This window comes from Chelon labrosus, assembly GCF_963514085.1.
Source record: "Chelon labrosus genome assembly, chromosome: 17".
Taxonomy (NCBI): Eukaryota; Metazoa; Chordata; class Actinopteri; order Mugiliformes; family Mugilidae; genus Chelon; species Chelon labrosus.
The window spans coordinates 17,597,564-17,613,358 of record NC_140350.1 but is presented as its reverse complement, the minus strand read 5'-3'; the positions used below and the strand labels follow the sequence as shown (position 1 = coordinate 17,613,358).

General features: G+C 39.7%; 1 protein-coding gene across 3 annotated transcripts; it reads left to right on the top strand.

Moving 5' to 3' along the window:
- Positions 1–1,249: 1,249 nt before the first annotated feature.
- hspa4a (heat shock protein 4a) lies at positions 1,250–15,614 on the top strand. Of its 3 annotated transcripts, none has more exons than XM_084565028.1 (19): positions 1,250–1,532; positions 4,138–4,195; positions 4,347–4,487; positions 5,318–5,440; positions 6,362–6,461; positions 6,953–7,086; positions 7,372–7,616; positions 7,824–7,900; positions 8,307–8,458; positions 8,763–8,869; positions 9,417–9,550; positions 9,805–9,986; positions 10,632–10,715; positions 12,285–12,440; positions 12,738–12,863; positions 13,022–13,129; positions 13,390–13,509; positions 13,680–13,841; positions 14,197–15,614. In XM_084565028.1, the coding sequence occupies exons 1-19, from the start codon at positions 1,426–1,428 to the stop codon at positions 14,398–14,400; spliced, it is 2,520 nt and encodes an 839-aa protein (XP_084421154.1). In that variant the 5' UTR covers positions 1,250–1,425; the 3' UTR covers positions 14,401–15,614. The 3 variants fall into 3 exon arrangements, with proteins under 3 accessions (XP_084421154.1, XP_084421155.1, XP_084421156.1); XM_084565029.1 differs by lacking the exon at positions 1,250–1,532 and adding an exon at positions 3,212–3,794; XM_084565030.1 differs by lacking the exons at positions 1,250–1,532; positions 4,138–4,195 and adding an exon at positions 4,197–4,251.
- Positions 15,615–15,795: the final 181 nt, after the last annotated feature.

The following is a 15,795-nucleotide window of genomic DNA, read 5'->3' as shown; positions in this document are numbered from 1 at the left end:
CCTGTAGGTAAAGACGCTTTATTGCATATATAATTTTTCAGTTTTTTTTAAGAATACTACTTTTTGTACATACTTTATGACATTGTTGCACTTATATATTATATTAAATATGTCTATTCAAACAAATAACTCCATCTTATTCATGTCAATGCTTACCCATTCTATTGCACCTTATCATTTGTACATAGTGTATATTTACTTCTATTTCTTGTGCATTTGTACATATGCAAATCTTGCATATATTTTTTTTCTCATGCTATTGTATTTCAATTATTATTTTTTACTATCTTACATTGATTTTTCTTTTTACAAGTGGTTATCAAGAGTGTTTTTGTCTGTGCAACTGAGTGACCAAGCGATTTCCCTTGTGGAAAAAAATAATGTTTTTTTCCTTCCATGGGTACTTTTTTCCCCCCTCTGTGTTACATTCATATAGTCACTTGCTGTGCACACAGTTACGGTGGTTGAGCATTTGGTTATATGTGTCACCAAGGCAGCGCACACTCCCACCATTCAACTGTCATTACACCCACCAAGGTTTACTATTTGTCAGAGCTATGTACATGTCATCTTCCCTTATCTCTAACAAAAAACGGGTTTTGCAGCGTTAACAGAACAAATAAGACGTCAGTGAAGCTTCAAGCTAAAATAAATAGATAAATTGTATGGGTGTCACATTAGGTACATTTAAAAGAAAAAAATATATAATTATAATAGTATGAATACAGGTGCAGGTACACCTATTTAAAAAAACGCATATAACATTAATAATTGTTTATTTAATTTACAAATAATGTATTCTTATTTTAGTTTGGATTAGTGCTGGAATAGCCTTACAACATATGAACTATGGTTTTAAAAATAAACGTGTAGCTTTGGCTCCCTCACTCAGTCTTTCAACTGTTTGGTGGGTTTGTAAAAACATGACTTCATCACCCATATACATCACAGTCTATTTTTGTTCTCCGCCTGGGATTGGTCCTAGACATCATTGTGTCAAATTAATAAATTGTTGTTGTTTTCATGTTATTTATTTACATGTTATTCTTCACGGTAAAGATTAAGCAGATCAAGAGAAATGTCGTGACACTTCCACCAAAACCGCGAATATTGGAGAACAGCCGTCCACATGGTTATGGAAAAGTCCAGAGATATCTAGAACCACGTAAATATCGCGATGGGTGGCGACGAGAAGTCAGTTAACACCACCTTGCTGCTGCAGCTTGCCAGTACAGATCAGAGACGCCGGTAATAGTCATCGGTGTGGATTATGACAAGAAGTAGCACTACTTAACACAGCGTCAGCAACAACGACTCCCCCCCCTGACATCCTTTTAAATCTCCGCTTTTGTTTTTTATTTCTTTTTTCCAAGCCGTACTGTAGACAGCGGTTAAAGCCAGAAGACAGACGTACTATCGCTGAAGATGTCAGTGGTGGGATTTGACTTGGGCTTCCAAAGCTGCTATGTAGCTGTAGCCCGAGCCGGAGGAATCGAGACAATCGCCAATGAGTACAGCGACAGATGTACACCGTAAGTACCAGAAATACAGATATTTTTTTTTTGGAGTTTTCCCGGGGGGGGATAGCAGCAGAAGAAGAAGAGGGGGGGTCATTTTCTAACTGTTGTTGTCTCACCGTTGTCACGGTAATGCACGTGAAGGCAGCTTCACTGTCTCGCATCCGTCAGATAAACTTACATCTATATGTACTTATGTTTGCTTATTAAGCTGTCTTTACATGCGAGTTAGTCAATTTACTAATGTGTTAAAAGAAAACATGGCACCAGGTTTAACTTAGACACATTTTTCAATTGGCAACCATTGAGAGAGAGAGAGAGATCCCGCTAGCTAGTTAGCTTGCTAGCCAGCTAGGCTTGCTAATCTTACAGTTAACGGTGCTGAGACTGTGAGGGGTTTGATAATGGGCTTCAGGTCGCCCGGCACACACGACCGGGCGGTGTCTCCCCCCCTCTCTGTCAAGTTGCACTCCTCGTGAAGACGTAAGCTCTGACCAACCGGTGTGCCCCGTGTGGCAAAGTGTGCGTCTTACGTTATGGTCTGTAGGATGACGACAGCAGCCAATCTCTGGTTGGAATATTCTAGCAAAATGTACTGCCTCGACTCACCCTGAACACGAATACTCTTTAAAAAAAAGTATTTATATACGCTTTTAGTGTAACAGTTGTGGAGTTTATTCACATGGTACATTTTGTACCTGCAGTAGTTGTATTTCTCCAATGAAAGTAATCTTAAAGAGTCTTTTTGGCAGCGTTTGAAGGACTGTTAAGGAGACTTTGTCGGTAACTTTAAACACAAGACGGCTTAATATAATAATAATAATTATTTTATTTTATTAAATATTCACTGAATTAGTTATTCCCTCATCCCATGAGATATTTAACTTTGTACACAGATTGTATATATATATATTTAAGTATTTTATTAGTCTGATTAGCATTTGTAAACATATTTTTTTATTATAGGGCTACATTTTATACAAAGCATAATACAATATTGATACTGCACACATACAGCTCTGGAAAAAAATAAGAGACCACTGCAAAATGATCAGTTTTGCTATGTATTTATCAAAATGAACATTTTTGTTTCATTCTATAAAGTGCTGACAACATTTCTCTCAAATTTGATATTTAAAATATTGCCATTTAGAGCATTTATTGGCAGAAAATTGACAACTGGTCAAAATAACAAAAAAAAGATGCAGTGTTTTCAGACCTCAAATAATGCAAAGAAAACATTTCTTAAACAACACAACACTAATATTTTAACTTAGGAAGAGTTTAGAAATCATTATTGGTGGGATAATCTCAATCTTTAATCACAGCAGTGGTTTTTTTATAATCTACCTCATAAAATAAGATTTGGTTCAGGTGATCACCTGATCAGTGTCTCTTAATTTTTTCCAGAGCTGTATATTAAAGTATTTCTGAAGTTTTTGTTTTTTTTCCTGGCAGGATATAAAAGTTAGAAAAGAAATTAGCATCTGCCCCGCGACCCTTCACAGGAACAAGTGGTTACAGAAGATGAATGAATGAATGAGTAGCATCTGTATTTGTACTGTTCAAAATAACGTATAATGATCCTGTTTATGACTTGCACATTGCACCAACTCATAGAAAATATTTTAAATCAAACCATTGTTGCATGGTTACGTCAATTAACATGTCAAAATTTAATGGATTAACCTGTCGACATTTATTCTGAAACAAATCAAAATCATTAACTTTTCGTGGCTTTATTTATCTACCAAATCTGCATGACAAAAGCAGTTAATTTATTGAATGAGCTGAGATAAATAATTTATTTTATTTTAATAAAAAAAAGCTGATTTCTTTGGGTTTTGTGTGCTGACCTGATAAAATATGCTATTTCAGGACATTAATATGGCTTCTGTATATTGTTTTAGAGATGTTTTTCAAATGCAAAAATGAAATATTACTCAAAGAAAGTTCGGTATTACCTTTCTTCACATTTCTTCTTTTGTTTTTCTTTTGTTCCTGTGTTTTGTCCTCGACGTCATTAAAACCGAGGCAATACCCCACATCATACTACCTCCTACTCCGTTCTCCTGTCGAGGTTTGGCCTTGCACCCATTAAGCCAGCGTCCCCAGAGACATGTAGTGTTGGCCTTCTCTTTGACATCGCCAACTGCACTCGTGTGTCGGCAGCAGCTCTGGCTTCGCGTAGCATCTGTGTTTGATAGGGACGATGATGACAGGCGTGTTTAGGCCTCAACCCACCGGGATACAAGTGGATTGACCACACCACTTAAGGTTGTGTTTATATAGTGCTGTGTGTGTGAGGGAGGAATCCTAGTTTCAGCGAGGATTGCTAAAAAAAAAAAAAAAATGTCGTAACCATATATCTTAAGAAAGCTGAAATACTGCGTTTAAACATACCACAGCAGCTAGTGTTGTGACTACATACTTGGAGAATGGTCTGTTTATGTTGGCAGGTCTCTGAAATGTCATGTCATGTGTCGGGAAGTGAGTTGACACCACGTAATAACTGCCCTGACAAGACTGTTTTGATTCAGCGTGTATTCACATATACATGTGTTATAACATGAGCTCAAAACACTTGCCTGCCTAACTTGTGTGGTTTCGTGTTTTCCAGGTCATTTGTATCATTTGGACCACGAAATCGATCGATAGGAGCTGCCGCAAAGAGCCAGGTAAAAAATCTATTCAGCCACACCGTCATCCTCATCAGAGTGCTTTGTAATTAAATGTAAGAATTGCAAACTGTATTGTGTTTTTATTGCGTAGCTTGCAGCTGTGTTTCCTCATATTTACCACCTCTTTTCCCTCCTCCATCATGTGCAGGTCGTGACCAACTGTAAGAATACGGTGCAGGGCTTCAAGCGCTTCCATGGCAGGGCGTTCTCGGACCCTTACATTCAGGCAGCCAAGTTTAACCTGGTGTACGACCTGGCACAGATGCCCTCTGGTTCCACTGGCATAAAAGTAAGATTGTTATATTATTATATTGTCCTTAAATTAAGGGACTCGTGGAGAGAATTGGAGAGAAAGCATAGAATATACAGCAGTTTATATTGTGCTGCATCTTCCACTTTTAACTGCTTTGCTCTAAGAAGTACCTCTCTGAATCCTAGCTCTTTCACTTCTGATTATTCTGATAAATTCTCCATGCATTTATCTCAAAAAGAGTATAAGAGTTTCTGCTACCTCTTTCCTAAACCCCCATATTTATAGATTTTTTATTTTATTTTTATTTTACTGTGATTTTATCTCTCAATCTCTGCTCTGAAGGGTCATGCTATTATCTCTCTGACAATTAACTCTACTCAGTTGATTGCCTAAATATGAAAAATGCACTCAGCCAGCGTAAAACTCAAAAACGTACCCAGAGTGACGGGAAATAAAAAATGACAACGGCTGCCTTGGCGCTCTGCAATCACCGCGTTATTACATCCCCATGGAGATGATTACTGTCAGTCGCTGGGATAAATGAGAGCAGAGGAAATGTCGAATCAAAGAGGACTTCCTCAACATTGTCTTTGCCAGAGTTATCACTTTACATATTTTATTGCATTAACATATTTTTCTTAGTTCTAATGGAATAACTGGTTCATGGGGGCCTTCTTCTACAAGCACTTAGCCTGTTAAAACGTCTTCTGTGAAATCATTGTTTTCTATGAAATCACGGTAACCTCTTTCATTATTAATGAAACTTTTTATTTATTTATTCATATGAATATTAAACAATGTGACTCACATCCTAATATAGGATTTTGCCTTGAGAGTAATCGCTTTCTAATTCTCACCCTTTCCAGGTGATGTACATGGAGGAAGAGAAAGTATTCAGCATCGAGCAGGTCACCGGCATGCTGCTGACCAAACTGAAGGAGACAGCTGAGAGCACCCTGAAGAAACCAGTTGCAGACTGCGTCATCTCGGTAAGCACTCCTGCAGAGAGTCACAGCGGCAGGGTGTCTGAAAATCCACGAAACGTCTTAAACGGATTTGTTACTGCTGCGCATTTGTGCTCTTGTTAAAATCTGAAGTCTGCTTACACAGTTCCAACTTTCTAGGCTTCGAATAGTGACAACAAACCTTTTATCTAGTTGGCTCAAAATGCATAGAGGAGTGTTTATTTGCTTGATGGTGGTAGATACCCACTCAACCATGACACATATAAGTGGTCACCATTAAATAACTTTACCTACTCTACTTAATTGCATTTATATCCTGCTATTTGAGTGGCGGCTATTAATGTCATCCTCGAGCATCCTCACCGGTTTCGGTACAAAAAAAAAAAAAAGATAAGTGAAAGCTGCTTGCAAGGTGCATAAATGTACTGCCACCTGTTCATGTGACACTGAGATCCGAGCACTTGGACAGATGTCTGGTCTGAAGGCTTTATTTCCTCTCTTGCACCTCGAGTGGGAAGTGTACGTTTTTCTTGAGCTCGGTGTATGAATTTTACCGATAGCATCCGTTATGTAATGTTAACAGTCAGATCTCTCCAGCACAGAGAAACTGTTACTTTCTCTGGGTCTAAATCTACAGTTTACATCAGCCCGGGTGATAGATAACATGTTATTATTACGGTGGCTAGTAGCTAAATTTAGCCCTTGAGCTTTTCCACAAGGAGATGTTTTGTTTTGGAGTAACTAACGTCGTAATGGTATCCAGACGTCTTGTTTAAGGCAGAATCCAAACGGGTCCTTCACGTGGAATAAATGAAGGACATTTTTAGCATATTGCGAATGCCTCACGTAATACCACATGGATAGATTTTTCATCGCTACTTGTTTCAGGCAGTTCATCTTCACTTTAAGACTATATCGACATTCACTCACTTTTCCCTCTCCCAGGTACCGAGCTATTTTACTGACGCGGAGAGGAGGTCCGTCATGGAAGCAGCTCAGATCGCAGGCCTCAACTGTCTACGACTAATGAATGAAACCACTGCAGGTATATAGAAACTCTTGCCAGGACTGACACCATCTGAATTTTTTGAAATATTTATTACTTATTTAGCCAATAGAGAGCTATTACACTGTGAAATCGTATGCAGATGATACTTTGCGGGAGTTAAGTTGTTTATAACGTGCTGGAGCCGTCACCCCTCTTAAGAAAATTGCTGTATATGTTATTGCTGAGTAAATGCACTCTGCTTTGAGTCTATGTCTGTAAATCCCGCCTCGCATTAGTGCCACAGCATATTTTCAGAAACTGTGTTAGTTTATAACCACCACACGTGCTGAAATAGACGCATGTCGTTAAGCTTGGCCTACATTTTATTTGTATTGTGCTTGCAGTCAGGAAGTGACAACTTTCTGTTAGTCAGAGCAGAATAGGTTTAGCAGAGTACAGCTCAAATACAGCATACTAATTAGTAACACACACACACGCAGAGGTGAGCAAAGACACTAACGCTATCTCTGCCCGCTTGTTTGCCACAGTGACTCTGGCATATGGAATCTACAAGCAGGACCTGCCCGCTCCAGAGGAAAAGCCCAGGATAGTGGTGTTTGTGGACCTGGGCCACTCCGGTTACCAGGTGTCAGTTTGTGCCTTCAACAAGGGAAAGCTCAAGGTAAGTAATGAATAATTTGTGGCCATTTTGAAAAGAAATACCAAAGGGGAGAGGTTTTACAGCACACTGTAAATTTTGTATAGACTTAAGCGGTGAATGAATATTTATCTCATGATTGGGCTGTTTTGCAGTAGATATAGTCTAAATCCAGACATTTGTCATCCTTGCATGCACTTGTGCTAGACGTACTGCTATAAATAAGGGATATCAAATATGAATCTAGTTGCTCAATAATTTTCCATCACTTGAAGTCTTAAGCCTGTGTGCTATGTTCTGTGCTGTCAGATCTTGGCTACGGCGTTTGATTCAGAGCTTGGCGGAAAGGATTTCGATGACATCCTGGTCAACCACTTCTGTGAGGAGTTTGGGAAGAAGTACAAGCTGGACGTGAGGTCCAAACCCAGAGCGCTGGTGCGCCTCTACCAAGAGTGCGAGAAGCTCAAGAAGCTGATGAGTGCCAACTCCTCAGACCTGCCTCTCAACATTGAGTGCTTCATGAATGACATTGATGTTTCCGGTAAACTTAACAGGTATGTTCAGAGGGAGAGCTGGGAGAAAAACTAAAACTATATTCTCTGGTCTGAACGCTTTTGCTGTTCTAGATGAGCAGGTATATAAATAAACATTGTTCATTTGGTGATAACTAACCTCGTACATTGCACCAGTTTACCTTTGCATGCATGTTTTCTAAAGTGTGTGGCTGCTTCTATTAATAATTTATGACCCTGTGTCCACAGAGGCCAGTTTGAAGAGATGTGTGCAGGCCTGCTGGCCAAAGTAGAGGGTCCCCTGCGCAGCGTCATGGAACAAGCCAGTGAGTACATGTGACTTTAATAGCAGTTAGACTATGCCCTTAAGCACGTGCGTACTCACATAGTCAAGGTTCTATCATGTGCTTTCCTAGGACAGCCCTTCCTTCCCACCATTGGCAGCACATCTGCCTTCCTGCCTTCTTTTAATCACTCCTCGCTTCCTTTCTATTTCTGCTTGCTCTTACTTGTCCATTCTAAGTAGTAATATGTCAAAAGGTACCAAGATATATTGCACGAATCAGATTTTAAATAACATTTAAATGTCAATGTATACGCAATCCACTGCGCCCAACAGTTCACACTCAACAAATTAAAGCCTTGACATTGGTTTAGAGTGCTGGAAAGCGAAGGTGTGACTTGACGCGCCTGCTTTGTTTCTTCCTTGTCTCCCCCGCGTCCTGTGTCCAGAGCTGAAAAAGGAAGACATCTATGCAGTGGAGATTGTGGGCGGCGCCTCCAGAATCCCCTCCCTCAAAGAGAGAATCAGCAAATTCTTCGGCAAAGAGCTGAGCACCACCCTGAACGCGGACGAGGCTGTGGCCAGGGGCTGTGCTCTGCAGGTACAGCTCTGATGCTATAACCACCACTTTGGTCCTATCGGTGACTCACACAGCACTCACCAGTGTGCCACATTGGTTTTTAACTCAACCCCTTTAATGAGTGATAATTAGTCTGGACAATTGACGAAATGTCTAACCATTTCATTTTTATAATAACATGTGCTTGTGCTTCACAAATACAAACCCTGTTTCTTTGTGCATGGAAGTTGAATACATTTTCCTGTTGGTCGGTTAAAGAAAGAAACTTAATGACAAAAGTTTGAGCTCTGTTAACTTGGGTTTTGTTTTGTGTTTTTCCCCTCAGTGTGCTATCTTGTCACCAGCTTTCAAAGTCAGAGAGTTCTCCATAACGGATGTCGTCCCCTATCCTATCTCCCTAAAATGGAATTCAGCTGCAGAGGAGGGTCTGAGGTACGAGCTACGTCACTGCCTCCTGTGAAGGAAACGCAGTTTAAGGGCTTGTTTTTATTCTTGAATCTCAGAGAGAGTAGGGAACATGATTGTTTCGTCATGTGGACATTAAATGACCGCTTCGCATTTTGAACTTCCGCATAGCATAGGATTTGTACTTATCTTGCTTGCAACTACCAAAACAGTGTAATATAGATGTAATAGATCACACTTTACTAGGTCATGTCTGAGACCAGAATCCTTCCATGAATGCAGTTGAAGTGAGTTGGAAGAAGACTGTCGTCTAAGAGCAGATTGATGAGTTGGTGGGTGGGTGGTTGAGTGGGTGGTAGCCTACAGTGTGCAAACAGAAGGCTACACTGTCTCCTGCCCATTCTTTCTTCCCTCGTGTTCTTGGGTAAAAACAAAAAACTGTTCCCGTCTATGTAGCAGGGGATTCAGCCAGAACACCTTGTGTAAACCCCCAAATGAGCTTCCACATCACTTTAAAACTTTGATTTCGATTGTAACGTGTCTTATTCATATTCCCCTTGTCGTGTTTTTACAGCGATTGTGAGGTTTTCTCAAAGAACCACCCTGCTCCCTTCTCCAAAGTGTTGACCTTCTACAGGAAGGAGCCCTTCACCCTTGAAGCCTACTACGCCAATCTAAAGGAGTTACCCTACCCTGATGCCACCATAGGTACTGCATTACTTCCAAGAAATACATGAACAGTAATGAGAAGACGAGTTATAACTCAAAAAGTAGTTGCTGGAACTTTCTTTTGTATTTATTAACTTTAACTCCAGTTTGCAGCTCCACATGTGTCGACCATTAAAAGATCAAGAGACATTTAATGTTTTACTTTTGCACGTGCTCCAGCCTCATGTTAGGTTTGCTATTTCCTTGTTTTGTACAGTATAAATTACCTTTACCTTTACCTCTCTGCCTTGCAGGCCAGTTCCTGGTGCAGAACGTGGTTCCTCAGGCATCTGGGGAGAGCGCCAAGGTCAAAGTGAAAGTTCGCGTCAATGTCCACGGTGTGTTCAGTGTATCAAGTGCATCGCTAGTAGAAGTCATAAAGACAGCTGAAGGGGAGGAGCCAATGGAGACGGACCAGACAGTGAAGGAAGAGGAGGTGGGTTTAGTTTGTATTTGCAAAGGGTGTAACGTGACATAGGGTGTAACATGACACAGTGTGTGTGCGTATAGAGACAATAGAGATACTTTTTACTGTTTCTTTGCTCTTTGCTTCATGTTTGGACGTAATCACACAGAAAGTCAGTCTGGCCACCTTGGTTATCCTGTCATCACTATGGAATTTAGACACCTTGCTTTAACAAGCTTCAGAAAGCTTCAAGGGGGGTTGAATGCTCCTTATAATTAGTTTGCCATTTTATTTTTTGGGATATTTGTCACCCCCTGCAGTAGTTTGGTCTTTTCCCCACAGTAATGCATGATTGCTGATTTTCTACTCAAACATGCATATAAAAGAAAAAAAAACTGCACTAGAGATAAAAGAAACATGTACAGAAAAAGGACAGTTTTCTTCTGGACTAAAGAAAACGCATCACATCTTCAGAGCGGCTCAAGCTCTCAATATTATCTTCAGAAACCCACTGACTGTCTGTGTTATAGTTAATGTTTCTCTGACGTTTGGCTATGACTGGGTGTGCTCTTGTCAAAAGGGTCTAATTGCACCCAGACGGTAAGATGAAGCTTGACACAGAGGGACATTGTGTTTCCTTAATTTATGTCTATCGTTTCTTTTACCGTGTGTCAGAACAAAATGCAGGTGGACCAGGAGGAGCAGAAACTCCAGCCTGGAGACAACGGAGACAAGAAAACAGAGGCCGAGGAAATGGAGGTAACCTTGTGCTGGGCGATAAGGCGATAACCACAATGGGCCTCATGCATGTAACATACCCATTTACAGATTTGATCTTAAGTAGAATATTTGTTGCACATGGTACAACAATTACATACTTCCTATGTTTACAAAGTAGGTGCACAAATAATGATAATTTCCTTATGCTACCTGAAGTACATCAAGTTTAAGATCAAACGAACGTCATCAACATGGATGAGAAAAGATTTGTCTGTCAGTGCATGTTTCATAATTACCAAGCAGGACTTTCTTATTTTCTTCTTACTGGATTTATTAAGAACAAAATAACATGAATGCATGAGGCCCATTGTCAATACATCCATTGATAAAATGCGCAGAATTATGCTGCTGTCTACAAAACAAGTGCTGCTCACGTGGCAACCCAAAAGGAAGTCCCTTTGCTTCTTGTAGATGGTTGTGTTGTGATTGCAGATTGTCTAATGCGCATCCAGCGTAGCTTGATGCCTTCAGAGACAGAAAGAATGTTCTTTGTGTGTGTGTGCGCGCATTATTTGAGCGTTTGATTCCAAGTGCCCATTACAAAATAAACCAAACACATCACTAGATGACGACTGCACTTTTGTTCAAATGAGTATTTTTTAAAATTTAAAGCGAGGATAGTAATTTTTTGTTTTCCAAAACAAGACTCCCACTTGAATGATGAATGACGCCATTCAAAATGTGTGACTATCACATTACACTTTCAATTAAAGAGAGCAAACAATGTCGCAGAGCAAGTTCTCCAAATCAACAAATTGCATTTTAGTAAACAAGTTATTAAATCATTATTTATTTAAAAAAAAATCTAAATCCAGAGTTGCTGTCTATCAATATTTGCTTTTATGACAATGCATGACAAATGATAATTCAAAATACTTTTAGACAGGAGTATTTAACGTACTGTAACTGGAAAATCCTGTGATTGTTTTCATGATATAAGTTTCTGCCATATCGCTCAGCACTTGGTAACCAATACAAATATACCAACCCTTTCACACTGATTGATCGTTATTGGGTAAAATGTAATGGGTGTTTTACACGGACACACACTTAGTGTAAATGTGGAGACTGATCAGTTTAAAGTGATCCTTAGCCTCTCCAAAAGTGAGGAAAAGTCCTCACTCCCAAGGCCTCACCCACACTTTACAGAAAACATTTACTAAACTAAAACATGTAAAGAATTTGACACTTAAGTGCTGATTCTCTGTGTAGTACATCGTTTATTTCAAGTGGAATTTAACAATAACCTCCCAAAACTTGAAGAGCAGTTACGGTTTAAGCATTTCACACACGCATGGTCAAATACATGTAAAATAATAATATAGGGATGTGCGCTGAATTTAAGTTATTTACAGAAAAATCACTATAGCGACCCTGTTCACATTTAAAGTGAACGTATCAAACTCAAAACTTGTCCTGTCAAGTTTGCGATGGAACTAACTGGAGTCACACAAGGCTTTTGTTTTTGAGGATGACAGGATAGTGCAGACGTGGTGTATGCTCCAGTATTTGCACAGACTAAAATGATTTTCATTTCTCCTCTCTCAGACGACGGCAGAGGATGCCAAGCAGGAGAAGAAGAACGACCAGCCTCCACAGGCGAAGAAGCCCAAAGTGAAGACGAAGACGGTGGAGCTGCCCATAGAGAACAATTTGCACTGGCAGCTGCCCAGTGAAGAACTAAATATGTTTGTGGAGAATGAGGTAATGTTCTAAAAATCACCGGGAATGTCCGGCATGCACACACAGTAGTTGTCCAAGCAAATGTGCAAGTGAGGCTCACTGCTTCTGGTTTAATTTACTTGGAATTGTAGTTGTAATCTGGTTTTACTTGTTCATATTGTCTAAAACACATTTTATACATTATTCGTAATACACTTGATTCAGATTCAGTAATTCTGTTTTGTCTTGATTCATTCTCAAGTGGTTTAATCGCCCTTCTTCAGTTTATTTGGTGTGCACTTCTCCTGACTAATCTGCTGTTCGCTGTGACTCTCTCAGGGTAAGATGATCATGCAGGACAAGCTGGAGAAGGAGAGAAACGACGCAAAGAATAATGTGGAGGAGTATGTGTACGACATGAGGGACAAACTCCATGGTGTCCTGGAGAAGTTTGTGAATGAAGCTGTAAGTTCAAGTCATCCGATACTAATCCTCTCAGCATAAATGTGCAGCCTTAGGTCTAATTTTGTAGTAGGTTTGAATCCGGAAGTCAGATACGCTGCTTGCATTTGAGGCTGTGAACTGTATAAAATTGTGATATTTAATGGTTTTTGTTTGTGTAGGATCGTGATGCGTTCTCATTAAAACTGGAGGACACGGAGAACTGGCTGTATGATGAAGGCGAGGACCAACAGAAACAAGTCTACATTGACAAACTGGCTGAGCTGAAGGTAACAAGCCGTGTTCTGGACAGTTTTTATTCAGAATGGTTCTTGGAGAATTTAAGGACATGACACAGTTCACTTTAGAGTTTGGTACTTGTGTGGCAGTGAAGGTACCAAACATATTTATGGTTCCTATAATATTTTTTTCCCCACACGATTCAAAGCTGGTATTCTTGGTATAATACATAGAATAGGATAATTGACTCGATTTTGCTCTGCTGTCTGGATGATGGACTGACAAAATTTGATGACCCTCCTTTCTACAGAAACTTGGCCAGCCTATTCACGAGAGATACATGGAAGCCGAGGAGAGACCAAGAGCTTTTGAGGAGCTTGGCAGACAGATCCAGTTATACATGAAGGTCGTTGAAGCATACAAGGCAAAGGTAACTTAACTCAGTGACTGAGTTAATAGCTCCAATTCTCATTAACCACATCAGGAGTCTTTTGAGGTCAAATGCAAGTGTGTGTAAAAAGAAAAGAAACATCTTCCTTACTGACCAGGTTGGACAAACAGCAATACAGCTGTCTAATTTACCTGCGTGTCTCCCAACAGGACGAGCAGTATGAGCACCTGGATGAGCTGGAGGTGACTCGGGTGAGCAAGCAGGTTAACGATGCCATGTTCTGGATGAACAGTATGATGAACCAGCAGAACAATCAGGACCTCACCCTGGATCCTGTGGTCAAAGTCGGAGAGATCCAGTCCAAGACTAAGGTACTGACTGCAGCCAGGACACATACAACACACTACATGCCAAAAATGAAGTGTAGGTCAATCCAGTCTTTCTGGTGAGATGTTGCTCAGCAGGGTTTTGCTTGGCTTAGGGGTGTCATCCGCACCAAACCCCACAGTAGACTAGTTTACTTCCCTTTAGACTACTATTATAAATGTAAACATACTGTATTACAGAAGATTAGGCGTGTATCCAGAATGCATCAATAAACCCACATCTCCCTTGATACTGGAACAGAACATAGGTTACAGCATAAAAATAGTCATGACCAAGACAAATACATTTGTAAGATTAGTGTAATTTTAAAAGAGTATTATCATCGTTTTCTCTGTTTAGGAGCTTTATTCAGCCTGCAACCCAGTGGTGTCCAAACCCAAGCCCAAAGTGGAGCCACCAAAGGAGGAGGAGAAGACCGCGAATGGACCAGTCAATGGGCAGGAGGGAACAGAGACTCCACCATGCAACCCAGACAAAACAACCCCTGCAGGCACGGAACAGGAAACGGCGGAGAACAAGCTCCCTGAAATGGACATTGACTAACTTTTGCTGCTTCAACCCCCGAGTTTCTCCTCTGTTCGTCCTGCTACTTGTCCCGGTTCTGTCCTCCTTCTGAGATAGTTATTGACGACACAGTAGCCTCTCTCATAAAGACACAGATGGCAGCATCCCTAATCGATACTATTCCATCGGTTAGCCTCCTCGGCATGTCACTTCTCATTTTCTTTGAATACAAAAAATGTTGCTTAATATTATGAATGGACTGCTTTATGATATAAAAGTTGTGGGCGTTGGGATTGAGCTGCTTTCTCTGTGCTGCTTCGATGGCTGTTATGTTAAAGATTGTTTTATATCAGCATCTCCTGAGCACATTTAAGCTAAGAATGTCCGATTTGAAGAAAACTAATACACACAGGAGTTGTGAACTTGTAAAATAATGCAGTAAGCAACATGAATGGTTCAAAGTTGTTCATGACAAATAGTGCATTTTCTTTCCTGACAGACAGTTGTAACTGTTGAATTATGATGTATTTAGTTTAAGAGGAAGCAGTGAGTTTTTTTTTTTCTTTTTTGTTGAGTTTAAACGTGTTGTTAAAACTAGGTACTACATGTTACTGTCATGCAGTATTTCACAATTTAGCTTTTCTCATTCAGAAGCAATGGTCTGTTGTTCTCTCGTAGCCTTGCATTGTTTTGTTTTTTTTCTACTCAACAGTGTGAATGCTGGTGCAACAAATCACCTTTTTTAGGTGATGCTGTTGTTGCCAACATCATGAAAAAAAAATGAATATAATAAAAAATATTCACCAAAAAAAGCATGCGATTTCAATTTATTTATTTATTTTTTTTAGTATATATTGTGAAGTATCTGTGTTAAACTATTTAGGAAAATCTAAAGGACAACCTCTAATAGACTGCAAAAGTGAAAATTGCAACTCTACAGACAGGCAAGAGGCAAGTATAGATGAAAAGATGGTACAAGAAAGATTTATTATATGAAAAATTGGTTGAGATGGTTGAGTAAAGATGTGAAGAACTTTTTTGTTTTAAATTAGATTTTTTTTTCTTATGCAGAATCAGCTTTAATGGCCAAGTATGTACACATACAAGGAATTTGACTCCAGCAACTTTTCTCTCTAGTACAGAAGCAACTTAAATAAGTAAAATAAGATAAAAAAAAATAAAATAAATCTCAATCTGTACACATAGATAATATATACACCAAACCAGGGTTATTGTGCAGTGAGTATGTACAATAGTGCAGAGTTATTGATTACTGTTCATGTGGATGGACTCACACAGTTCATCAGAGCGGCAGCCCGGGGCAAGAAACTGTCCTTGTGACGGGTGGTTTTGGCGTACAGTGCAGCTCACTTTAGTTAATGAGAAAACCTTTTACATATCTGTATTCATAAATATACGCTCAGTTCTATGTCA

What these genes read in the sequence shown, in the direction of transcription:
- hspa4a (XM_084565028.1), top strand. Translation starts at nt 1,426, where the DNA reads ATGTCAGTGGTGGGATTTGACTTGGGCTTCCAAAGCTGCTATGTAGCT. An exon ending in AATGAATGAAACCACTGCAG is followed by an intron (nt 6,462 to 6,952) that starts GTATATAGAAAC and finishes TGTTTGCCACAG; the next exon opens with TGACTCTGGCATATGGAATC. An exon ending in TCAACAAGGGAAAGCTCAAG is followed by an intron (nt 7,087 to 7,371) that starts GTAAGTAATGAA and finishes CTGTGCTGTCAG; the next exon opens with ATCTTGGCTACGGCGTTTGA.